General features: G+C 41.1%; 2 protein-coding genes across 3 annotated transcripts in view; one reads left to right on the forward strand and one right to left on the reverse strand.

Moving 5' to 3' along the window:
• Nucleotides 1-13,168, forward strand: part of TBPL1 (TATA-box binding protein like 1) — a 21,935-nt gene extending 8,767 nt beyond the window's left edge. The window contains exons 2-7 of the mRNA XM_019538086.1: nucleotides 4,005-4,190; nucleotides 5,372-5,454; nucleotides 7,437-7,500; nucleotides 10,533-10,636; nucleotides 10,733-10,827; nucleotides 11,885-13,168. Coding sequence (XP_019393631.1) covers nucleotides 4,056-4,190; nucleotides 5,372-5,454; nucleotides 7,437-7,500; nucleotides 10,533-10,636; nucleotides 10,733-10,827; nucleotides 11,885-11,964 — 561 coding nt within the window. The 5' untranslated portion in view covers nucleotides 4,005-4,055 and the 3' untranslated portion in view covers nucleotides 11,965-13,168. The remainder of the gene's footprint in view (nucleotides 1-4,004; nucleotides 4,191-5,371; nucleotides 5,455-7,436; nucleotides 7,501-10,532; nucleotides 10,637-10,732; nucleotides 10,828-11,884) is intronic.
• Nucleotides 13,169-20,652: 7,484 nt separating this feature from the next.
• The window catches only part of SLC2A12 (solute carrier family 2 member 12), a 47,734-nt gene continuing 42,064 nt past the window's right edge, over nucleotides 20,653-26,322 (reverse strand). For both annotated transcript variants that reach the window (XM_019538089.1, XM_019538087.1), the window contains exons 4-5: nucleotides 24,694-24,826; nucleotides 20,653-20,814 (exon numbers count right to left, since the gene is read on the reverse strand). In XM_019538089.1, coding sequence (XP_019393634.1) covers nucleotides 20,715-20,814; nucleotides 24,694-24,826 — 233 coding nt within the window. In that variant the 3' untranslated portion in view covers nucleotides 20,653-20,714. The remainder of the gene's footprint in view (nucleotides 20,815-24,693; nucleotides 24,827-26,322) is intronic.

Consider the following 26,322-nt stretch of genomic DNA (forward strand, 5'->3'; position numbering starts at 1 on the left):
CTGCAGGTTTTTCCTCCCAAGGTGGAGAACCTTGCATTTTTCGGTGTTAAACACCATCAGGTTCTCGTCTGCCCATTTGCTGAGCATGTCCAGGTCAGCCTGGATCACCAATTTAATTAAATTGCAAGGCTTCAGTGAAAGCATGATTTCAAGTCTCTTCTGTCCTCCCATAAAATGATCCTAAGCAAAACAGCTATTTTGGAGTAGGCTTACTCAGTGAACCACTGTGTATCATTTGTAGTTACTGGTGTAAGAGGCACTACCATGAAGAGAGGATTGGGGGGGAATATTTTTATTGTTGTCCTATATAATGGGCAACAGTCAATCCTGTGGCTCATGGTGGACATATACAAGGTCTTGTCAGATGCCTGATGAATCCATTTGTGGCTGACAGGCCCCATTTGAGAGCAACACAGTGGTAGTATACCTGAAGACTCATAAAGCATGTAAAGACAGTTTATTCTTTTCATTCTTTTTTTTTTCTTTTTATGTGTGGCTATGTCTACACCGTGTCAGAAAATACTAGTGTTTGTCACCATGACAGCACATACCGCACCCTTTCTCTCACTCATAGATGCTAGGGTCTGAAGGGACCTCAACACATCTTCAAGTCCAACTTCCTGTCTGGGCAGGAAAGAGTGCTGGGGTCAGATGACCCCAGCCGGATGCCTATCCAGCCTTCTTGTAAAGACTCCCAAGGTAGGGGAGAGCACCAGCTCCCTTGGAAGCCCATTCCAAATTCTGGTCACCCTCACCATGAAGAAGTTCTTCCTGATATCTAGCCTAAACTGGCCTCTGTCAGTTTGTGACTGTTGTTCCTTGTTACCCCAAGAGGCGCCCTGGTGAACAGAGCATCTCCAATTCCTTGCTGTGCCCCCCTAATGAATTTGTAGGCGGCAACAAGATCACATCTCAGCCTTCTCTTGCAGAGGCTGAAGAGGTTCAGGTTCCTCAGTCTCTCCTCATAGGGCTTGGCCTGCAAACCCTTAACTATATGAGTGGCCCTCATTTCCAACCTGCCCAGGTCTGCCTGCAATCATTCCCTACCTTCCGAAGTGTATACTTTACCCTACAATTTAGTATCATCCGCAAACTTAGACAGAGTACACTGCACGCCCACATCCAAGTCACTGATGAAGACATTGAAGAGTACAGGTCCAAGGACTGAGCTCTGCGGGATCCCACTGCCCACATCCTTCCAGGTCAATATCAACCCATCCACTACCACTCTCTGAGTGTGACCCCCACAAGCCAATTTGCCACCCATTGGACTGTGTGAACATCTAAGTCTCAGCCTCTTAATTTATGAGAATGGTATGACATACCATATCAAAGGCCTTCCTAAAATCCAAGTATATGACATCCACTTCTACTCCTGCATCCAAGTGTTTTGTGACCTGGTCATGAAAAGAAAACAGATTAGTCAAGCATGCTACAAAACCATGCTGGTTGTCCTGCTGCACTATTTATCCTGCTGACTCGAACAAATATGATTCTTAATAATCTTTTCAAAGACTTTTCCAACGATAGAGGTGAGACTGACTGGCCTATAATTACTCACATCCTCCTTCCTCGCCTTCTTGCATATAGGGACCACATTGGCCCTTTTCCAGTCCTCTGGGACCTGACCTGAGTGCCACAAGTGCTCAAACAGCCATGCCAGTGGTTCTGCTTTGCACCGGCCAATTCCTTCAGTACTGTCGGATACAGCTCATCTGGGCCTGCTGACTCGAACACATCCAGTCCATCCAAGTGACTCTGTGCCAAGTCAACATTGACAGTTGGTGAGCTGGTGTCCCCCTAATGCCCATCTAAGAATCCATTAGGAGACTTATCTAGACACTTGTTCAGGAACACAGGCAAAAAACTCATTGAAGAGCTCAGCCTTGTCCCCCCTCTCTGTCACTAATTGCTCCTGGTTGTTCACTAGGGGTCCTTTGCTGCCCTGTGCCTTCCGTTTACTCCCTACATACCTACAAAAAGACTTTTTGTTGTCTTTAATTTGTGTTGCCAGCCTTGGCTCCATAATTGCTCTAGTCTTTCTAACTGCCTCCCTGCAAGTGTGGGTCAAGTAGGTGTATTCCTTTTTGGTAGCTTCCCCCTGCTTTCACTGCCTATATGCCTCTCTTTTTTGCCCTTAGGCTTCCCTGTATTTCTCTGTTTAGCCAAGGAAGTTTTTTGGTACCTTTTCCCCCTTTCCCTCGCAATGGTATCGTCTCCCTCTGTGCCGAAGGATCGCTTCCTTTAGGAACAATCGCCCTTCCTGGACTCCCATCTCACCAATACTCCTATCCTACAGTGAGTCATTGACTAAACTGAGCACACTGAAGTTAGCCTTCCTAAAATCAAGCACTTCCACCCTACTAGTTATCTTTCCCACCCTATGCTGTATGGTGAATTTGATTGATTGATGGTCATTGTCCCCAAGGTAACCATGAATCTGCAGCTCCCCTACCAGGTCATTCCCCATAGCCAACACCAAGTCCAGTAAGGCATTCCCCTAGTGGGACCGTATACCTTCCGTGTTAGATGAAGTTCCTGCATGCAGGTTAAGAACCTACATCAATGGTTGGATTTGGCTGACTGCTCATCCTAGCAGATGTCAGGGTAGATTAGGTCTGCCATGACAACCATATCCCTAGACCATACAGCATCTGAGAGCTGCCTCAAGAATTCCAAGATTAGCTTTTCCTCTTGATGTGGTAGTCTGTAGCAGACCCCCACCACCAAGACCCTTTCCCCTCGACCTCCATGTATCCTAACCCACAATGCCTCAACTTTCTCCTTCTCTGATCCCATTTTGATTAGTGTAGATGTATAATGTTCCTTAACACATAGGGCAAACCCCTGCCCTCCCTTTTTTCCCTACTGTATCCCATCTGTACAACCTATAGCCCTCAGTGCATACTGCTCAGTCATGGGTAGGGTCCCCCTAGGTTTCCATTAACTCCACTAAATCGAAGTTATTGTCTGCAAGCAGGACTGCAAGTTCTTCCTGCTTGTTTCCCCATGCTCCTGGCATTAGTATAGGCAGGGGTGGGCAAAATGTGGCCTGCGGGCTGAATGCGGCCCAACAGGCCATTCTATTTGGCCCACGGGGCCCCTAAAAATGTTAAAAAAATTAATATTTATCTGGCCCGGCTGCCTGTCATGCGGCTCGTGATGGCTTGCCAAAACTCAGTAAGCGGCCCACCACCCAAAATAATTGCCCACCCCTGGTATAGAGGCCCTTGAGCCCTCCGAATGGTGCCTTTGACGCCCGCCCATTCTGATTCCCAGTGGGCCCCTTGGTACTTACCTGGGATGTTCTGTTAAGTCTCGTAGATTGTAGGTCCTAGATTCTCTCCATCTTCTGCCTCCCCCTCTCCCGTCGAACATAGTTTAAAGCCCAATGAAGGAGATCAGCCAACATATAAGAAAAGAGACCCTTACCTTTTGCGGAGAAAAGAAGCCCATTGTGTGAAGCCCCTTGCACTCCATGCTCCCACTTGTAAAAAGTGATGTAGGTGCCATTAAATTAGTACTGGCAGTACATGCCACTGCTATTAAGAGCACATCCATAAGGGTGGTGTTGAGCACATGCCAGAAAGCAGCTGTGTGATGTTTATTGGAATTCTGTGCACATGGGGTGCTGTGTTCATTGCAGCAGTCCTGAGCGCTTTCATGTTTGTTGAGCATGTAAGTGTGAACTTCTCTCATATGCTACTTAATCAGAGCAATCCAGAGAGTCCTTTGTATAGAAGTCCCAATTCATCTCTGCTTGTTAATTAAGCCCCAGCGTGCATTTCTGATGAGTTGGTTTCACTGTACTGAAATGTCCGTTTAAATAAGTAAGGAATCCTGTCTTCTGGTGTCCTGGATACAGAAACTTTGCAGTTAAATCCAATTTATTCCACAGTTCTTTTTCCAAGGTTGCCCTATTTAAGTTGAAATTAGGTTACATGGTAGAATGTTCATAGACAACTGTATGATACCATGTTTAATTATATTGTTCTCTTTCTCAGGATGTGATCTTCATGGTGTGCTGGTGGGGATCTGAGTTTTAATCCACCCCAATGGATGCAGACAGTGATGTTGCATTGGACATTTTAATCACAAACGTAGTGTGTGTTTTTAGAACAAGATGCCATTTAAACTTGAGGAAGATTGCATTAGAGGGTGCAAATGTGATATACAAGCGTGATGTTGGGGTAAGAGATTTTAAGATCCCTTAAGTGCTTAAATTTTACAAATGTTTATTGAATTAGAATTCTCTTATTTGTGTCGATCTCAATACATCGGATGTAGTTGATATCATGAATTCTATAATCAGTGCACCGGAACTGGAATGTGTCTGAATTTTCTTTATAATTTCTTTCCTGTTTAGACGTGCTGGCCTTGCTTAGCTTTTATCTATTCTAGGAATGGGGAGGGGGTGGAGTAGGAAGAGGTGCTGCCAATAGTGTCAAAGCACTGCAACAGAGGCTGTGAGATTTAAATTTGTGCAGTTCTGGGGACCTAACACAAGAGTATGCTTAAAAGGTTTCCATCCTATCTAGTCTGTCTGGCTGTCAATGAAGAATTACTTGGGTGGGCCAGAAAAAAATACATTCTGACAGACCAAAGATTGATTATTGCTATAGCACAATATTGAGTGTACATGTAGCCGTGCAGCTGTAGAGCAAGATAGTAGTCATTACCTTGAGGAATAGAATCTATTATATTCAGAAAGCTTTGGCCTGTTGTTGAGGAGAACAGCTTACAAGGAAGCAGTTTTCTTGATGTTAGTCCTGTCATGGTCATAAACAAAAGCAGCACTGGAGAAGTGGCGAGGTGTAATGGCCGGTGTTGAAATGTTGGACAAAAGTAGTCCTTGAGTTGGGATTAAGAATTTAGGCTACTATGTATAAGAGGAGGCATGAAGGAATGACCAGATGTATAAGATGTGGAAAAGTAAAATATTCTGGACAAGCCCTGTTCAGTCTTCCCCTCGGCATCCACTCTCCCAGTGTGTGAGACAGTCGCTACTGGGTTAGATGGACCTATGGGGTGATCCAGTAAATGTCGGTTCTTATGTAGAGGTTGGAGTTTATGCAGGAATAGATGAGATCTTGCTGGAAATAGTCAGCAGTGAGACAGCCTGAGTAAGGGGAAATGAAAAATTTAGTTTTGATTTTAATAACTTCTATCTATTTAAGGCTACTGGCCCACCACCATGTGATCATTAGCTAATTGACTATGATTCTTCAGATTTATTTGACTCCTTTCAAGACCTGATTTTGATTTCTTTCTTCTGAAAGAAAGGCTTATCAGGGCAAAGGTGGAATAGAGGAAATATATTAGACTTGTTCTTTCTGTTGTGAAATTGAACAATCTTCTTTTTTCCTTCTAGAAAGTATTAATGAAACTTAGGAAACCTAGGATTACAGCCACAATTTGGTCCTCAGGAAAAGTTATTTGCACAGGAGCCACCAGGTAAGTTTTGTCAAGGTCTAGATCTTTTTTTCAGGACAAAGTAGTTTCTCCTAGATTACATTTTTGGGACCTTCTAAAGTGCTACTTCATTAGGTTGGCTTTACGTGTTACAAGCGCGATTAGCATCTCCGTATATAAGACTTTGTTTGCTGTTGCTTGAAATTTTACCAAGCTTTGTTTGACCAGTTGTTTGGAAATCTTCTATATTAACTCACTGCCCAAGGAATATTTGGAAATTGCAGCCAAAACAGTTCATCCCTTTTGCAGGAGGCTGCTAGAGAAAATAAGTTGTTTTAACCACGTTAACTTCTGGCAGTCTTTTATTTGAGAAGCTTGCATGTACCGTGCTTCACAACAGGGACTCCCAAGTTTGAGAGGGAGCTGGCCTTGGTACCAGTTAAATGCCTTTTCCTAATAGCAAAAATCCACCCATATTGGGCTTTTGACATGACACATTTTTCAGTTCACGCATGTTTGTTAGACACTTGGATTTTAATAACTAAATTCCCAGAAGCATTCCTAGCTATGTCTGAGTCTGGGGCTGAGTAGGACACTTTCCATAACTGCAGTTCTTGAACATATTGGGCATGAGTCCTAGTATTTAAATCCAGGCAACCTTGTTTCTCCTGTGCACATAATAAGCCCTGTACTAACCTGAGCAGAATGGAAGAGGGAACTATCACGTAAAAATGAACTTGGACTAATATTGACAGGAGGAAGGAATTCAGATTTGGTAAAGACTAAAGCTTGCTAAGGAAGGAAACAGACAAAACCTTAAAAGTAAAGTTTAGTATATGTTTGAAGATCCAGAGTGTGGAAGAGACAAGGTTAGGTTGATGTGGGGAGGACTATAAGGTTCAAGCTTCACAGTTGTAACACAGAAGGATTTGACCTCTAGAACACACTTTTTAGTATCTGAAAATTTGGGAATTTTGCCATTTCCTAGTGAAATGCATAGAAAAATGCTCTCTAGTGCTGATTCACAGAGGCAAGGAAACCAAGTACTAAGTCCAAAACTTAGGTTCCTGTGGGCTCATAGTTGTGGCCTCTTAATGCAGATCCATTAAACAGTCTTTAACTGTAGAATCACATTCTACTTGTTTGTACAGAACCCTTGCCTGAAATCAGTTTACAAAAGAGACCTGCACTGGGGATGTGGGTTATATATGGGCTGAGATTTTTTTTTATAGGACTTCTGCCTCATTTTGAGAGAATTAGAAGATGCATAGTGAATAAAGTACAGAATTGCAAGAAGGTCAGATGATGATTAAAGATGTTGAAAGTTGCCTTTGATAATTGGAATCTATGCCACTTCTTGCCAGAGTTCCTTTGTCAGGATGATCAGATCACTGTAACTAGACTTTTGAAAAGTGGGCACAATAAGTGGTTCCTTATTGTGACCAACTGTAGACCTTGACACTGATATGCAGAAAAGGTGACCAGACATAACTGCAGCTTAAGTCATAGGAACAGTGATACATAGAGCACTGAAAGAGAGTCAGATTATATGGAATCCCAACTTGGACATCCAGAATATTTATCGGTCTTGAACTTGATGTCCCTTGCCTTGGTACTCTATGTGCAATAATAGATATGCCACCATTCAAGTCACATTTTGAGAAGACTTATAAATGTTTCATAAATGTTAACTGAGCATTAAGAAAAATCCTCAGAATGAACTGTGAATACTGTACATTAAAAAGATATGGGGCCATGTCCTTAACAGTTAGAATGCGATACAATATTGGATAGCTGTTCATCAAGTGAGCACCATTTATGCTGTGCTGTGAAGCAGTCTGTGGTGATGGTGTGTATGATTTTGTAATTAAGGTTGTATCATACTAAGGCATAATTAAGGCTTTAATTTTGGTATTTTCTAACTAGAGAGTTTAAAAAAAATAGCAACATCAGTGTGGGACATATGCATTTCTAATCGTGCTACTGCAACATAATAAAGTTAGTATTTTCTCTTTCCTTTATAGTGAAGAAGAAGCTAAATTTGGTGCCAGACGGTTAGCCCGTAGTCTGCAGAAACTAGGTTTTCAGGTAATAATTCTAACGAGTAGGATTCTTTGGCCTTTCAGAAAGAATGGGAAAGATTGCTGCCTGGATCAGCAGAAGTAGTGATGTGACTGTAGACTTTGCTGAAGTAATGATCAGTGTATATACTGGTTACACAAAGGCTTTGCTAAAGTATGGGCCGAAGTAGGCCTCAACGGTGAACGTGACTGATGCATAAACTCCTTATAAAAGCAAACTTGGCATGTGGGCCAGATGGGCATTCTTGCCAGAAGATGGGATTGGGAAGTGTCTACAGGATGTAGAATAGTCCATTACCAAGATGATGAGGTTGGAACAGGAACACCGAGATCAAGATGTGGAATAAGCCTATGGTACAGGACAGCTTAAGACATTGAAAATATTGGTAGATTGTAAAATGTAATTTGTTTTGATCCCTGGGAACTTCATATTGGTCTGGGGAGCCTACATGGTATGGGCCAGTACTTTGTCATGGGCATGCATGTGTTAACACCTTGTCTGTCAGATCACAAGTGTGTTATGGCCATGGCTTGTAGACAGTAACCTGGCCAAACCTTTGCCACTGAACTGAGCCTGCGGTCAATTCTTTAAGATAAGATTGGTGTTGGGATCTCCTGGTTGTGACTTTTTGCTGGCACTGTAGTCCCTGAGACTTCAATACTGACAATACTACCGTAACACCTGACGAGCACAGCAACGATGACAGTGACCACCAGCATCTTCCCAAATTTCCATGTGTAGTACCAGAAGTTATATTTGGTCCACATCTGAGACCACATTTTGTGTGTGTACATGTACATGCTTGAGACTCACTTTGCAGACTAAAACAATGCTTTACCAGCCAAAGAGCAGGAATTTATTTTACAAGGGTTGGTAAGTTAGCCTCTTGCAATCACCCTTCTCTTATGTGGGAGAAAAAAAGTTTTGACTTGGTATATTACTGCAAATTCCATTTTTAGAATGTTCTGAATAACATAAAGATAGTTGTCATAGGAACAGACACTTGCATTTTTTCAGTAAATCTAGTTTTAGAATAGTGAGGATGAATATAGTTTCAAATCAGGTTTTGAATATGTTAAAAGTTAAAATGAAGCAAATGGCAGTAGTCTTGCTAAGCAGTACATTGGGATAAAGATTCACTTCTAAGCTAATGAATATCATGGTTAACTCCACCTTGCTTAAGCCTGAGATAAATAGACATAGCCCATTATACAACCTGCTTACAATTGCCTGACAAAATTATTCAACTTGGTGTTTGTTCCTTGATCCTAGTGAAGTTCACTGCTAGTCAGTTCACAGATCCACTAGGGAGTCTAAAGCAGGAATGGTCTCATTTGATGGTTGCTCAGCCTACATAATGGACACCAAACTTTACATGTACAATAAGCCCACAGTGGCTCTTACCAATCTAAGTGGATTTAAAACAAGACAAAACAAACATCCATCTAACACAAGACTACATCAGACCTGAAGGATCTGAGTTGGACTTCAAAACTGTGGATAGAATTGATGTATTTGTAACAGCGAAGACTGGATTAGATCATGAAGCTACTCAGCAAAAATAGCATCAGTATTATAATAAAGAGAAACATAAGTGGAGAACATGTCAGTGTGACGAAATCATCAGCAAAGCTCCCCTCACTTTATCATGCATCAACAGATACATGACAAATAGAACAAAGGAGGTGATATTTCCCCTTTATGCAGCTTTGGTCAGACTGCAGTTGGAGTACTGTGTCCAGTTTTGAGCGCCGTGCATTAAGAAGGATGTAGATAACCTTGAGAGGGTCCAGAGGGCCACTCGTATAGTTAAGGGTTTGCAGGCCAAGCCCTATGAGGGGAGACTAAGGGACCTGGACCTCTTCAGCCTCTGCAAGAGAAGGCTGAGAGGTGATCTTGTGGCCACCTACAAATTCATTAGGGGGGCACAGCAAGGAATTGGAGATGCTCTGTGCACCAGGGCGCCTCTTGGGGTAACAAGGAGCAATGGTCACAAACTGACAGAGACCAGATTTAGGCTAGATTTCAGGAAGAACTTCTTCATGGTGAGGGTGGCCAGAATTTGGAATGGGCTTCCAAGGGAGCTGGTGCTCTCCCCTACCTTGAGACTCTTTACGAGAAGGCTGGATAGGCATCTGGCTGGGGTCATCTGACCCCAGCTCTCTTTCCTGCCCAGGCAGGGCGTTGGTCTTGACGATCTGTTGAGGTCCCTTCTGACCCTAGCATCTATGAAGCTATGTCCAGATCCATGTTGAGATTTCTTTTCTAAGGAATCTTTCCTGCTTAACATTTATTTTTTTTTTCAAACCAGAAATCATGGGGTTTATTCACAAGCCAAAAAGAGTTTTTTGGAGAGTTTGAGGAAGAGCATGTTCCTTCTTCATTGATACTGTTTATGCTGACAACTGGGAAAAAGCTGTCATGATGTCATTATTTCAGTTGGACATTGTCCACTGGTAGTTTTTGGCTACTGTGTTGTAGCATAGCATTGTTATGGGTAAAGAGCTTTTGGAAGTTTGAAATTTAGCTTGGGTTCGGTAAAGATAGAATAGTGATTCTCGACACTGTCTGCTTGAGATCAATGAAAGATGCATTTCATTTATGCACAGTGCAGATTCTGAACTGTAGTAAAAACTGGAATGTTAAAATGAAAAGGCTCTATGAACAAGATTATAAAACAACTCAAGAGGTTCTAGAAAATGCAAACCACACTTTTTTCTGTCATTCAAATAATGGCTTCTGAGACATCAATTAGCCTATTTATAATTTATTGGTTTTTACTATAGTAATGTAGGCTGTGCAAGCTCCAATATTTTGTTCTAAGTGAAAATGAAAAGGCAGTTTTGTACTTTTAGAAGAACACCATTCTGGAATTGTGTATTCAACAGCAAATGACTGAAGTGTTTACCTAGTCCTAGCAGATGCTTTGAGTGCATTAACCACAAAATTTTTAACTGAAACAATATCAGATTGTCTGTTAGAGGTTTTTTCTCCCTCAAGAATCAAGTATTTGACTTTTACTCTTTTTTTTCCACAAGGTAATTTTCACAGATTTTAAAGTTGTCAATGTTCTAGCCGTGTGCAACATGCCCTTTGAAATCCGATTGCCAGAATTTACGAAGAACAATAGACCTCATGCTAGGTACTGTACGTTTCAAGAGAACTGTAATCTTTTATTTTTCTTAACTAATTCTATAACTTCAAGAAAAAAGTTTTGACAGTATCCTTTGTTTTCTAGTTATGAACCAGAGCTTCATCCTGCAGTGTGTTACAGAATAAAGACTCTCAGAGCTACTTTACAAATTTTTTCAACGGGCAGTATCACAGTAACAGGTACTTCATGTCAAAATAAATATTTGATTTGTTAGGAATATTTAACTAGCTTTCGTGCGAGTTTAGCCAGAGAAATCAGACTTAAAGCAACAGCAAGATAAGCATGTGGGATTACATTTTCTAATGCTACCAGATAATTTGTTTTTTAACAGTAACATCCGATAGTTGTGGAAGAAAGTAATACTTCTAATAGGCTAAATAGACTATTTTAAATGAACTAAAAGTAGTCATAGTTTAGGAAAAGTGGGGGATGAGGTAACCAGGTTCATGGTGGGGAGTTTTAAGGTACACTTGTTTAATTGAAGAATCCAAAGTTTTGAACATCTTTTTCAGTTTTTTTCCCCCCACATGTAGTGTAATAAAGATCATAATTGGGATTAGAGGTTATGACTTGAGGTTGATGGGAGAGAGGTTCGTTAATTCCGGCTGCAGAATTAACGTCTAAATCGCAACTAGGTTAAAATCCATTATAATTTAGAAATAGTTGCCTGTGACTGGATGCAATGAAAAATTAAGATAGCCACGTTTTGTTCTGGGGAATTTTGATTCGTAGAGCAGCAACTAGTCAGAAGGCATCTGACCTGTTTGTTAAGGTAATGCCAGTCAAGCTCTGCTATTTACGTAGGATGCCTCTCTTGTGCTATATTGCATGGAATATAATTTCTTGCAGAATAACAGGGACAGCTATAATGTGCGGGGAGGGAAGAGCTGGAGTCCTTGGGTTTTGAAGGGGGTGTTTGGAGACTTTGGGTTGTTTTTATGGTAAGCCTCACGAGCCTCTGGATAGGGTGGGGAAAAAATCTAAGAAATACATACATTTCTAGTCTAACCAGCTACTAGTTCAAATATCATTACAAACTCTAAGGGGGGTGGGGAGGGTGGAGTTGCTATAAATACTAAGGTGATCATAAGAAAGATTTCTTTATATGAAAAAATAATCTTCGTGTATACAATGTAAAATTGTGGTAGCCAACTTTGAGAAATTGTTATTTTTAATTTCCAGTGTCCTGACCTTTTTTCTCTTTGCCTCCTCCCTCTGTTTTTTAATGCGTCTCAGGGCCAAATGTAAAGGCTGTTGCCAGTGCTGTGGAACAGATTTATCCGTTCGTGTTTGAAAGCAGGAAAGAGATTTTATAATTCACCACTTAATGGTTAGGTTCCCTAACCAAGCACCTTTAAAGACTGCTGCACATTGGACTAAAAGCAAAAAGGAAAACTGGACCAACAATAGCGGAGGAAATACAGACTCTTTCACTTGTTCATGGCCACAGTGTAAACTCCAGTCCGTTTGGATTTTATTTTGAACAGTGCTGTATTGTAAAAATGAAAGTTTACAAGATATGAAATTGCTGCTTTTTAAAAGACGCTCTATTTATTTTTGCAGTAATTTCTGTGTCTTCATAAGCAAAACTGTCACGATGTGCACTACCTTTAAAACATTTTTAGTTTGAGCTTGTGTTTTATTTGTGAATAGTCTTTTACATTTTTGTATGCTGAATATTGGGCACCAAAGAAGCTGTAAAAGTTAACTTTTTCACTTGATGAATGTGCACAAATAAAAGTTTGGAAAATATCTTTCTTCATACCTGTTCTTTTACGTTCCTTTTCCTCTTTCATATTACAGTTAAAATTGTATAGTTGCTAATTAATTTGAAACAAATGTAAGGATAGCTTGTTGCTAATATTTTTTGTTTCTTTTTGTAGTATATGTGTATAATAGTATGCAGTGGACTTGACTGGAATATCTGGTACTCACGTGCGTGTATCTGATGGCAGAATTTGGTTCATCCTTAAGTTTTTCTTAATTATATGCCAGAATTTAAGAATTGTTTCTTGCTGTCTTGCTGAAGAGAAGATGCTTCTAAACCTTATGGCCTGCAACAATGAGTTTTTTTTCTGCAGACAATGGAAAACTTTATGTACTTGAGAAGCTGTAATAGAGAAATCAACTGTTTTGTCCACGGGCTGCATGGAAAAAATGGAGCTATGACATGAGTTTCTTCCTAGTGACAAACCTTCATTATTCAGGAAAAACCATATTCTTGGAGTTGGAATGAAGCAGTGTAGTGGTTGTACTGATCTAATCCCAGGCTGCTTCTAAAGGCGTAATAAAGTCCTTTTCCGTATTATTTCTACTGGATAATTATATTTTCCTGACAGCAACTGCCAGCAAGCAACAACAGTCGTACCTGGTGTGTGGTTTTATTGATATTAATCTTGGACTTGCAAGGCAGTACTTATTTTCTCTTCAAATGTGCACATATGGAACAGTGGACAGGTGAATACATAAAGTAAATGAAAATGCTACTTTTAAAAATGACAATAAATATGTATAACTATATGCATGTCTATTTCCCCTGTCTGAACCTAAAGAACTGAATGCTGTGTGCATATTTGTACTGCAGGTGATGTCATCCTATTATTGTACTGTGAATTCTTATTGTACATAGAATGAATAACTGTGAAAGAAGGGTGGAGTACCCTAAAGGACACTACAGCTAAGGCTTAGCAGACTGTTTTTTCTGTTTGAGAGAAAATTTGTGGAAATCTGTTTTAGAAGTGGAAAATAACCAGTGTCTTTTTAGAAATGCTGAAGAAAGGGATGGATACAAACAGAAATCATGTAGTCACAAGTTGTAGAGGAAAAGAAAAAACAGAAGTTAAAAGGCAGAATGAACTATTGCTTGCTGGAAGCATTAAGTGTGAAAAGTAAGAAAGGTTAAAATAAATATATAAAATGGAAATTAAGTTCAGGGAAGGTGAGCACATGCCATTTGAGACTGAAAGAAGCTAAACTTGGTCCAAAATGGCAGCAATCTATTGCATTTTTTAATGCATCTTAAGCAAGAAAAAGGGAGTGTCATTAGGAAAGAATTCTGAGTACATAGCTTAAGAAACAGCTAAAGGAATACTTAAGTATACAAATTGGCATGCCAATATATTGACATCTTATGGACATCTTCACAGGGAGTTTTTTGAAGAGTTATGGATATATCAAAATTAAGCATAATTGATGCCGTTTCCAACCTTTTCCTTACTGTTTAGTAAATATGCTGGGTAAAGTTAGGTATTGTCTGTCTAGATCTACCTATAACATGAAGGTTTTGGGATGGTGAAGAGCAAATATATGCTGGGTTTCTAAAACAAAAATTGTGGTCCTAAACTGATGAAGAGTTTGGTCAGCACAGTTGTGGAAGTAGACTCTTTCTCTTGTTGATCAAATTACAAAATATTCAGCTGTAGTGGTTGTTGAGTATTAGTAATGAAGCAGGTGATATCAATGAATGTAAACAAAAATGCTTCTGGTCCTGGATACAAGACACATTTACAACAATATGATTTGTCTTCCAAGTTACTGTAAATAAAAAGAAAAAAAGGAGCGGGGAGCAGGGAGCAAGCCACCACTCTAACCTGAAACTGGCACAGAATTTACCCTCTAAAACTTGGGGGTAAAGTATGCTTCTGTAAGTTATGCTAAAAGAGGTGTAGGGTTGTAGCTTATCTGAGGGATAGTATTGCCCAAGGAAAAGAGTCCATCCTGTTGTCCAGCCATCTAGTGTTGAGGTGCTGCAATAGTGTTTATTGCATGTAGCTTCCTTGAGGTAACTGGTCAAACCCCTCCATTACAGACAGTGGTGCAGTTTTACATTTGACTTAAAAAACAAATGTAAAATATACCAACATGAAAGTATTGCGTGTCCCAGTCCTAGAACTGGCTTAGAAGTTAGCACTGACACTTGGAATGTGACTGAACAGTAATAGCATATCAAAATGGGGAAGACAACCTGTTGAGTGCTGCAGTGATCTATGTTAAATTGATTACATTTGTGTTTGGTGTTTAAGACAGGGTTTTCAAACATACAACTGATAGGCTGAATCCAGCCCGAGTCTTGGACTGACCCTGCATGTGAAGCCAGCCTGGTGCTCAGGCTGGACCCAGTGCCATGGGTGCTGCTTGCAGCACAGAGGGTTGAACTGAGGTGCAAGCTGAAAGCAGCACCTATGCCACACCAACTCTGCGACACTGGCTCTGGGGCTGGTCCAGATTGGGTCATGCCAGAGTCAGTGCATGGGACTGTCTGGCCAATGCCTCAGGCTGTGCACATCCTGCACCAGTCCTGTGTTGTGAATCATGTCTGTGGCACCATGTCTAGCCTGAATGCTGCAGTCAGCCCAAATCCCAGAGCTGGGCTGGTGCGTGCTGCCTACAGTACAGGGGTCCACCCAGGAGCATGCTGCATGTAGCACCCTACTGGACTGGCCCCTCCTATCTGGCCTGCAGTCAGCCCTGAGACACTCATTCAACCCATGGGGCCTGATGAGTTTGACATGTCTGGTTTATGGTCTTTAATAAAGATCTGGAAGAAGAGATGGGGAGGATGTTAGTTAAAATTGAAAATAATGAACAGAGATATAAGAACAAGATCTGCCATTTCCTGGGTCAGGTCATAGGTCCTTACCCACTATCCTGCGTCACACAATAGCAGAGAATGGATGCTGAAAAGGAGAGTGAACTGAGTTTGATCAGGGTTTTTTTTTCCCATTCCTCTTGCTTGCAGCCTCTGGTATTTAAGGTCTAGGAAGTCATAATGCAGAGCCTATATCCCTAACTCCCATGTTCAATAGCTACCGATGCACTTTTCTTCCAAGAATTTATCCAATTCCTTTTTGAATCTGATTAAACTAGCAGCTTCCAACCCATCTTGTGGCAGTGAGTTGTGTACTTCAATTGCATGCTGTGTGAAAAAACTGCCTTTTGTAAATTTTAAACTTGCTTCCTACTAGCTTAATTGTGTAACTTCCTATTTTTTTTTCATTGAGAGACAGTAAGTAAATCCCTGTTTCTTACTCTGCCATTTAGTATTTTGAAAACCCTTATCATGTCCCCCATGAAGCACCTCTGTTTTAAACTTAATGGGCTTAGCCTCAAATGGAAGCTTCTCTATACCACTAATCATTCTTGTTGCCTTTCTCTATTTCTATATCCTAGCTGAGGTGTGGACCAAAACTGAGTGCAGTATTCAAACTGTAGCCACGACATGGGATGGGCATAATAATACTTTCTGTTTTGTTTACAATTCTGTTCTTAATTCCTAACATTTTGGTTGCCTTTGTGGCGGCTGCTGAACACTGAGCCAGTATGTTTTAGCAAAGTGTCCACAATGACTCCCAGATCTCTTTCCTCTGTGGTAAGATAATAGATGTTAAAACAAAGACATACCCATTGTAACGGGTGGTGAGAGATGTGCATGTCTCTACTACCTCTTACTTCCAGAGGGCAGGGAATGGCAATTCTGTCCACAGGACTTGTGGTAATGTTGTGCTTTTGAAAATGCAAGGAAGCATTGTCCACAGAAGTCTCATTATGGAGTTGTTAGATATATGGTTAGTTAGTGGCAGCTAAGTTCATGCTGGCTGTGTTCCTGTGCCAACCTCAAATAAATTGGGGGGTTTATTTGTTGACTGTTTTTTGGCACAAGATATCTGAGTCAATGGGAATGATGAGGTGAGAGAGCAGGAGCACAAACATGTCCTTTCGGAGGAAGGAGGATTGCTTTTTCTACATATCCCCAGTGTCTGTGGGGCTGGAAGGCAGGTTCCCTGGTATTTTCAAAGTCAGACATTAGTTATGTTTTGGTGCAAGCACTTGTGCGATGTAACATGTACTTAATTCAGTCTCAAAGATTTATTTAGAAAAGTGCAGTGCTGAGAAGGAAAAAGTTCCTGATCATGGAAAGTAATTACAGAAAACCTTTAGTAATATAATGCTGGCGATAAGTCAATACAATGTGTGGAAAGAGGCAGCATATCAGAAATCAAGAAGTTAATGGTCTCTTGCTATGAACTGCTACAAATATTGCACCAAGAATACCTGGACAAATATAGTAATGGAAAGTTGCTGACAAATTGACAGGGTGGTTTGGCAGCTTCAAATGAATGATTTGTGAAGAAAGATAGCTAGCCTTGAGTCAGGTGTGCAGCACTGATAATCCTCTACTGGTGTAATCATGAAGTGAGCATATAGGTCTGTCTGCCTAGAGCTCAGTACAGCATCAGTGCCAAAAATGCACATGGATGTCCGGAGAATAGACTAATATGAAAAGAGCAGTGTCATGCTGAATTTTCCCCACACTTTGTTTTTCAGAAACAAGTTTTTGCAAGTCTCTAAGAACAACAGCCTATTTTATGTTGGGCTGGTTTTAATTTCACTGTATGTTTAAGAGCACCGCAATGTGTGCAACAGAAGTGCTCGAGGCCGTGAAAATGAATTTGATTCTCTTGTTTTCTGTAAACAAAACTGCCCAGACACAACCACAAAAAAGTAAACAAATAGGTTTAATAGTATTTTATATATATATTTTAATATTCTGTCAGTTCCCATAACCTAGGGCAGGAGTAGCTATCCTGTCGCATGCATGTCACAAGGGCCATGGGCAGCCATGGGGGTGGGATAGAGTAGCAGCAGATTGGGCGGGGGATGGTGGTTCAAAGTGGGCCTGATGCTGAGAGGATGCTTGGTTAATTTGCAGCATGCCAGACATAAAGGTTGGCCTCTACTGACTCAGGGCCTTGGTATTTTTAAAAATATATTTTTAACCTAACAATACTGGTTAGATAAAAGGCATTGAGGCTGAGTATCACTGGCCACAGCTACATGAGATATTACTGTGCAGTAACCCAATACTGCTGCACAGTAGCATGTGTAGCAAAAACCATGATGCAACACTACTGTGCAGTAATATTAGGTGACTGTGCAGTAGCATCATAAAAAAGATGTTCATCAGCACTACTGCCTGGTAACCAGGGTCTCATTCTGACCCCCTTTGGTAATGAAATCTGATTTAGAACAAGAATATATCTGGGAAAGGCGTGTCTTTGTTTTCCAGTGAAAAACTTGTTTATACAAGTACTAAATGACTGCGTAGTAACAACCCACACAGTCAGCATCTCGTGTAGAATCTAAAGCCATATCCTTAGATGCTTGTTTGTTTCCTTCTGAAGTTGATCAAGAATTCCAACAAGAGAGGTTTTTGCTAGAAAACCAAGAGACTGCCAAGTCCAACAGTGACGCCTTTCCCAGATATATTCTTGTTCTAAATCAGATTTCATTACCAAAGGTTTCTCACATCCAGGGGTAAAATGTGGGGGTCAGAATGAGACCCTGGGTTAGCTACATAGGCTCTCACCTGGGGTGTGAGAAACCCTGCCTTGCTGAACTCTTACTAGGAACTTGAACCTGGGTGTCCCCTATCCCAGGTGAGGATCCCAGCCTGATGAAGAATGCACTGCATTCGAAATTTTGTCTAACTTTATCACAACCATGCAGTTGGTCCAATAAAAGATATCACCACAAGGATCCTTGTCTCTCCCAACCACATGACTATTCTGGGCTGTCTCTTCCACACTCGCTCTTCATGAAAAGTATTAAAAGATCTCAGTTTGATCCCAGAGCAGAATAGAAACATTGCATTATCATTTTTAACCTCTTCACAGAATGGGAAAATAATGTCCTGGTTAGCACTTTGTAACACCATGTACATCCTGAAATTAAAGTTGAGTTGTGATGCCTGTGGTAATATTATATTTGTGCGGCAATGCTTGAATTACATAAACCCTAGCTAACCATGACATCTACCAGTCTCTAGAACTGTCACCTATGATAGCAGCACCATGGCATATATAATTTAAAATAAGATAAACTCTGGAAAATATGGTATGTGTATTGTTCTTCCATTGGCAGAACAGGCTCTGACTATTATCTCCTCTTTACAGGAAGGGTTGGATAGGACTTGGTCAACTCTCCCAGGGTCTAGGTTGCAGATCTCCATAGCAGGAAGGATATAGTAGGCTCACATTCTGAGGTAGCTAAATTCCTAATTACTGTTATTAATAAGTTTGTTCCTGACTCTTCTCTAGCTTCTCTATAGGCTTTGATTTGGCATATATTGTGCTAATAAATGGTCCTTTGAACCCTTGATGGAAAAACCTGAAACTTGAAAGACTTCACTCTACCAGACCATTATCAGTCCTCTAAGCAAAGAGATCAGAAACATTTCCAACTAAGCCACATAGGAAGTGGAGGTATGATAACCTTTGTTACCTCCTGCTTTGCATGGCTACAGTTTGACATGAGGAATGCAACTAGTTGGTTATGGTTTCCATTAATTACTGCTTGGAGGTCCTACTCAGCATGTACAATGGTTTGGAACATGACAATTTGTGTTTTATTAATTTGTTTTCTCCAAGCCCTCCTCTATCAGCCAATTGCTAAGGTAGTCTTCCAAATCCAATGGTTCAGCACTGTAGCTTCAATTCTTATTGCTGTTATTTTATTTGTACAACACGATCCAGAGGATCAATGGTTGCCTTTAGTAATCAAGCTTATTGCTCACTGAGAAACAACTATGAGCTAGCTAATGCCTAATATGTGGTACATGATAATTGTTTGAAAGATTGCAGTTGTGTTCCTGACCAGGACTTTGGAATAAGCAGAGACTGACTCAGAGGAATCCAATCCAAGTTTGACACAATACTTCCAGAGCAGCAATGATTTAGATTTACAGCATGTAGGTATGCAAATAATGTTACCATCTATTAATTGTGCCACACAAACTCTTTCTTTATACTCCCAAGACTGCATTAGGACAAGAAAACTGATCTCAGAGTCAACTCTAATTGTTTTTATCTCAATTTGTATGATTTGGGAAGTAAAACCTATCTCTTTTCATCTCTTTTAGGGCCTCCACCAGTTCAAGGAGCTGGTCATGTATTCAGATGCCTCTGTCTCAAAAGTTTTTGTTGCTTCATTTCATAAAAACATGGGCCAGGAAGAGACTTACTGGGTCACCAAGATCAGTCTCCTACTGTTCCAGGCAACTATATCATATACTTTAGCAATCCCTTGCAGTCAAGGATGACTATCTTCCATATGATTGTTTATCTGTGGGTCCAAAGATGGCTGATGAGACTGATTCAGGATTGACAGACTGCTGCAGCTCAGGCATGTTTTTCCATGAGAGACAGGTAACTCCAGATTCTTGATTTGGTCCATGACACTCTACATCTGTCACTCCCACTTTTCCATCTCCTGTTGTCACTGTAAGGTTTCAAAGTACTGAGATCCTTCCAGCACTCTTCCTCCTGGGGAGGTCCTGGGCAATAGTCTCCCACGAGCTGATCTCAATGTTTCATTTTTTCAAGTTGCCCTTGAAGACTTCCTTGAAGCACTCAAGCTTCCCTGTAAAACTAGGTCTATATCTACCTCAAACTTCTCCTATTGGAAGGCTGTTCCAGAACCTCACTGCTCTAACTTTCAACTTGAATTTATTCATGGTCCACCTTATATCCATCCACTTGTTCTTGTGCCCAATGTTGTCCGTTAGCTCACATAGTTCTCCTCCCTTCCTAGTGCATGCACCCTTAAATTTTCACAGACACCAATTGTTTTGCTAGGCTAAAGTAGAAGAACTCTTTTAGTTTCCTCTTGTAACATAGACTCTCCATTTGTGTGATAATTCTCATACTCCTCTGTATCAATTCTGGTTTGACTTCATCTTGGTTGAACATGGCTGATCAGAATTGTTCCTAGTATTTCAGCACTCATTCACCTTCCACATCTAAGGGGTTGGTAAGTTCAGAGAAGGTGAAGGATGCTGGCACAAAGTAGGGTAAATCTAGGATTCTAATCAATTATAAACTACAAAAATCTTAAATTTTAGAATATTGTCACTGAAGGAAAAACTACTTTGAAATGGAATAGAAACTAGTTTGTGTATATAAGATACTAAGGTTTCTCACATAATAGCATTCATGAATATTTGGGGCCATTAGTTCTCTTGAGAAGGCCACATAGGTTCCCCTTGGATGAACGAACATCCTTCTGAAGTCTAGTAGAACTGCTCACAGTGTTCTCTCTTGGGAAGCTCTATTGGTGCTAATTTCTCTCTTCGTTGGCTGATCCAGCAAGTGGTATTCTTCACATACTTCCTGAAAGAAAACAAGCATTTAGCATTTAATAAAACAAGGAAAGTATTTGCCCTTAAAATATTTCCTCATCTGGGGGCAGGTCAGTAATGAAGAATAAATTCTGATTGCAGCTTGTCAAATAGCAAACCAGCAGCCACAGCAAGGATTTGCTGGATAAATCTCTTTGACAAATACCATATTTACCCAAATCAAAGATGACTTGGTATTTAAGATGACTGCCCCACCCCAGTAATTAGATTTTATATATGGAAAAATTGCTATTAATTTCTATGTATGTGCGGAATCTAATTATTAGAGGGTCATCTTAAATTTGTGCCCCTGTGCTGCTACAGCAGAGAAAACCGTGGCAGGGGTAACAGCTGATGGAGGGGGCAGGCAGCCTGACTCCTGCCCCTTGCAGCTCCACCACTTATCCCCCTTGCCATCTACATCTCCTGCTCCCCCCACAGCGCCTGTGCCCCTGGTGTCTGCTTCCCTGCCAACTCCTCACAGTCTCTGCCTCCACCCCATCACTTGCCATGAGTCATGACTCTAGCCCCACTCTGGTATAGGGTACAAAGTATGTGTTAGCTCTGGCCCTGCCTGGGTCATGTAGCAGCAGTTAGAGCAGTGACAGCTCTAGCCCTGGGGTGCTGGAGCTGTTGCCACTGCTGCCACTGTTGTGTGGCTAGGCCACTGCCAGAGCTACCATACATTCTGTGTCTCAAGCCTGAATGGGGCTGGAGCCACAACAGATGGTGAGCAGTGGAGCTGGGGGGAGGCAGAGGGACAGGCACCAAGGGTCAGAAGCTGTGAGAGCAAAGGTGGCAGGGGACAGGCACAGTGTGGCAGGTAGCTGCTGCAGCTCTGCCTCCAGCCCTGACTCGGGCTCAGGGCCAGTCAGAACCACAGCAGTCGCCTGGCCTCCTCACCTTGTACTCAAATCCAGGATGAGTGGCTTTTCCCCATGTTCAACAAGGACAAGAAACTTCATCTTGGATGTAAGTAATTACAGTACATTTGGCCAGCTTATAATGCAAAGATGCATATGCTCAATAATAAAAGGAACAAGTTTCTGTTGAATCTAAACTTGAGCGCTGCCTGTATGTATTGGTGCCCTTTCATAGCACCTAATGAAGTGAACTAGGGTTCATGAAAGCTTCTGCTCTCTCTATATGCCTTATTTAGATAGCCTATTAAGACACATATCTACCCTGCCATCTGTATACATAGGTAACATAACTGCCTAGCAACTTGCAGTAGTTCTGTTCTCTACATGAAGAGGATGACAATTACACATTACTATCTTTTCCCAGGACCGAGGGCACAAGGAAAGTTGTGGTTCTCTCTTAATATGGGTGATGTAGAATGACTGATGTGTACTATGCTACTGATGTGTACTACACGCAATGGAAGCAAAGGTAAAAGACACTACCCCATACTTACCTATTAGGTTGGATGTTGGATACTGAATGAAAGTATTTGATATGAAGCTCAGAGTGGTTTCCTCAGAATGTATAAAGAAAAAACAACATTCTACCAGCAAATCATTGTTTTCATTTGTGTGTCTGTCATCCTCACGGAAGTACATTTAGAATCCAAACAGTCTCAGGCATTGTTTCCTATTGCTTCCTGCTTCTGCTTTTAGAAGCTATAGGTGCCTATACACGAGTGCAGAGGCTGCTCTGATGCACTGGAATTACAGTGCATCAGAGCAGACTCAATGAGGTCTGCTGGATCATGGCAATTATTGCACTCCAGCAGCCTCTTGCATTCCCATGTTTAAAAACGGTGGCCGGGGCACTTGAACTAAAGGTTATCTAACAAGCTAAAGTTCAAGCTCCCCTGCCGCCATTTTGAAGTGTGGAGACATTGATACACAAGACAACTCTTAGAACTGCTCTAATTAAAGTACTGCCCCCTCCCCTGAAGCACATGTAAAAGTACCCTATGTTTCCAAGCATCTCCTATGAATTGCTGTAGAATGTTTCTCCACTAGATGGCAGATTTTGCTTAATTTCTTAATTTAAACTAGTTTTATATGGCACCAGAAAACACTCTAAGGTATGAAACAAATCCTCACTGGTTATTTCTGCTGCAGTTTCTTTAGTGATGGAGCAGAAAAGGAAGAGCAAAAGAAAGTGAATTTATAGATTTGTTCAATTAATCTGTATTTCAAAGACAGGTAGTCAGCAATCACTGTTGTATTCTTAAGGAGTTCCTAGATTTTAGGGTCAGAAATCACTGTAAGCATATATAGTGATCATCTAGTTAGGATTTCATCTAGGGATTCTTGAAATGGAAGGAATTATTCTTTCCTACTGTGCAAAGAAAGAACACTTACGAGAACTAATACAATTTGTTTGAACAAGAAAATCTCTTTTAGAAAGATATCCAGCCTTGATTTTAAAACAACAGGTAATGGAGAATCTATCACACCCCTTAGTTATAAAGAGATTAATTACCCTCATGGACAAACATAGATGACTATCTTCAAATTTGAATGATTCTAACCTCACTTTCCAGCCAATTTATCCTATTATCAGTTGTCCTTTAGATAGACAGCACCTAGTGACAGTGAACATTGTTGCAACAGAAAAGGTGATGGTAATAATCAACTTAAATTTAGATGGTGATTTGCTGACTACCCAAAAGTGTACAGGCCACATTCTACTTCACCTGTTAGGTGCTGAAGTACAGTGCTTCTCCACTCTCCTCAAATCCCTGAAAAGCTATTAATACACCTGCTTTTTTTTTACCTGCTTGTATCCTATGCAGCAGATACACCCACATTTTTATTAACCATTTTCTAGACACTCAAGTAGGATGCAGTGGAGTCACACTTAGGCTTCTAATAGGTAGAGGAGGATCTGACCCTATGGGTGACATCCTTGCTCTTCAAAAGTAAGTAGCAAAAATCCTGTTGACTTCAGTAGAGGAAAGGATGCCACCTAATAGTATCTGTTCTGTGGCCCCATAATAATAACTATGGCCGACTGACTTCTCTTTGGCTTCTCTACCTTCTTACGTGTTACGCTGGATACTTCTGGAGCTGGTTTTGATGAGGTAATTAGCTGATGAAGAGTTACATTTGGAACATGCCAGAGAGATCTGAGTTATATATCAGTCCCATTTCTTTCTTTCTTAAATTGGAAGTGAATAAACAGGAGAATGCAGAATGGAATCATGCATAGAGACAGCAGAAGACTATTAAGTGGTTGTTTTGTTATAGGATATAGATAATTTTACTAGCGAAGTTTGAAGACTGTGGATGAACTGTTTCATTTTTGTTTCCCCAAGAGATCTGCAAGATTTTTTTTAAAAAAACCTAATCACAAAGAGTCAGCTCTGCTTATGAGGTGTGAAAGGGAACAGGTGGGACTCAGTCATGCACAGGATTCCCAGTGGAAGGAAGGAAAGTAGTAGCATCCTCATCATTGTTTCTACACCAAAATCTTCCCTATTAAGCAGGGTAACGGTGTATATAAAACTTTCTGGGAGCAATATTTTTTGAGATTCCCAAACAACTTGTGCAGACCTGAGCGACTGAGCTAAGCCCAGTCTAAAAGAACCTTATTAAAGCTCAACCAAACCTTGGAAGCTTTCAGGTCTCCACTTCCATCATATATAGGTCAGATTCACCAGGCCATACTTCAGTGTAAAGCAACTGAAGTGATGAGGTTGATAAAGGAAGGCACTGTCTCCTCCTCTGGGGCTTAATCCTCACCATGGAAGGGTTATGTGCTCTTTGCCATTGCATTCAGTATGTGCAGGATCAGGCCCTTTATGAGTGTGATACTCCAAGAAAACCCATGTGGTGCCCTGTTGATCTGTGGCATTAAAAAAGTTGATTTTCTATCAGTAGCACATAGGGGAAGGTAAACAATCTTGCATACTTACTGTTTGGCTAGCTCCATGGATATTTGTTCTAAAGAGCAGCCCTTTGTCTCTGGTATAAACATGATGACAAAAGCCAAGGATGCAAGACTCATTACTGTGTAAATGAAGCACACCCATGGCAAGCCAATAAGGTCTGTAGAAGAAAAATAAAAAAAAGTGTACGTTTTGGTGTTACAAGCTACTTGTATCTTAACCAGTGAGGTCTTACAAATCCTAACTCAGATGCTCAGCCACCTTGAAGAAATACTTTACACCAGTGGCACTCAACCTCCAGCCTGTGGACCAGATCCAGCTCACAGAGCCATGTCATCCAGCCCAGAGGACTCTCCATTGGCCCATAAATCTGATGCCGGTGGTGGAGCAGTGGCAGTGTTATTGCTGCTCCCCTGCTGCCAAATTTCCCAATCTGTGGAAAGCCCTGCAGGCTCAATAACATGGCTCTGCCCTCGTGTGTAGGGTTGCTCTGCAGCCGGATCTGGGAGCTCAGGGTTAGTGCACAGCCACATCCAGCACAGGGGGCCAGGCCAGCACATGGCCAAATCAGGGTGCACAGCGTCAGGCCAGTGCATGGCTGGATCTGGCATGCATGATCAGGCCAGTGTATAGGCTTGCACCCCTCCAAGTGCTAACTCTGAGCAGGAACTAGCCCACAGACCAACCCCACATCACTCATCTGGCTCATGGGGCTGGAAAGTTGGGCACCATACAATCTGCACCCCCTTGTTTGTAACTAACTGTTACTGAGAAGGAAAGATGAATATTTAATTGTGCTTCGGGCCGGAAACCTGTAGGTCAACAGCTACAGTTTATTCAGGTTCTACTTGCTTGATTTTTTTGTTGCAACACCTACAAACTTTTTCATAGTCATTGTTTCTACTACACTGCAGGCCAGAAATGTTTCGGGCTCCTTGAAATTAAACAAGTATCTGTTTTTGTTGTGCAAATTTCATGAAGCCAAATAGCATATTTCAGTAAATTCCAACTGCCTTCAGTTAATCCTTTCATGCTGGCAGTTTCCAGCATTTCCATTGTCAACAGTGAAGTGTGTGCCAGAAATGGATCAAGGAGTTAACACATTTTAGTTTCAGGCAAGGATAATCAATTTTTTTCAAATATGCTTGGAACAATGGAAAATACATGGGATCAGTGACACAGAGAGACATGCCTTTTGTTATCTTTCACAGACATATAGAGAATAGAATTTCCTGACATGCAATAATTTGTGTCAAGGACTGAAAGTTAAGGTAGATGCTCTGAGGTATACTCTATGGTCAAATATGTAAACTTCATTGGCTTTAGTAAAATATGTATCTGAGTCTTGTAATTGAAGAGTGAGGGCTAAATTTTGTTTGCAATTACACAGATGCAAAATCCAGACTAAATTTATTTAAGCTAGTAAAGTGGACATGTAACTGCTTAAAAAGTGTTAGAAAAAATATTCATAGTTTCATAGTTTCTAGGGTCGGAAGGGACCTGAGTATATCATCTAGTCTGACCCCCTGCCATGGCATAAATAATACTGGGGTCAAACGACCCCAGCAAGATGTTCATCCAACCTCCTCTTAAAAACCCCCAGGGTAGGAGCCAGCACCACTTCTCTTGGAAGTTGGTTCCAGACCCTAGCCGCCC

The sequence above is a fragment of the Crocodylus porosus genome, unplaced genomic scaffold (genome assembly GCF_001723895.1).
Source record: "Crocodylus porosus isolate Cpor-Errol unplaced genomic scaffold, CroPor_comp1, whole genome shotgun sequence".
NCBI lineage: Eukaryota > Metazoa > Chordata > Crocodylia > Crocodylidae > Crocodylus > Crocodylus porosus.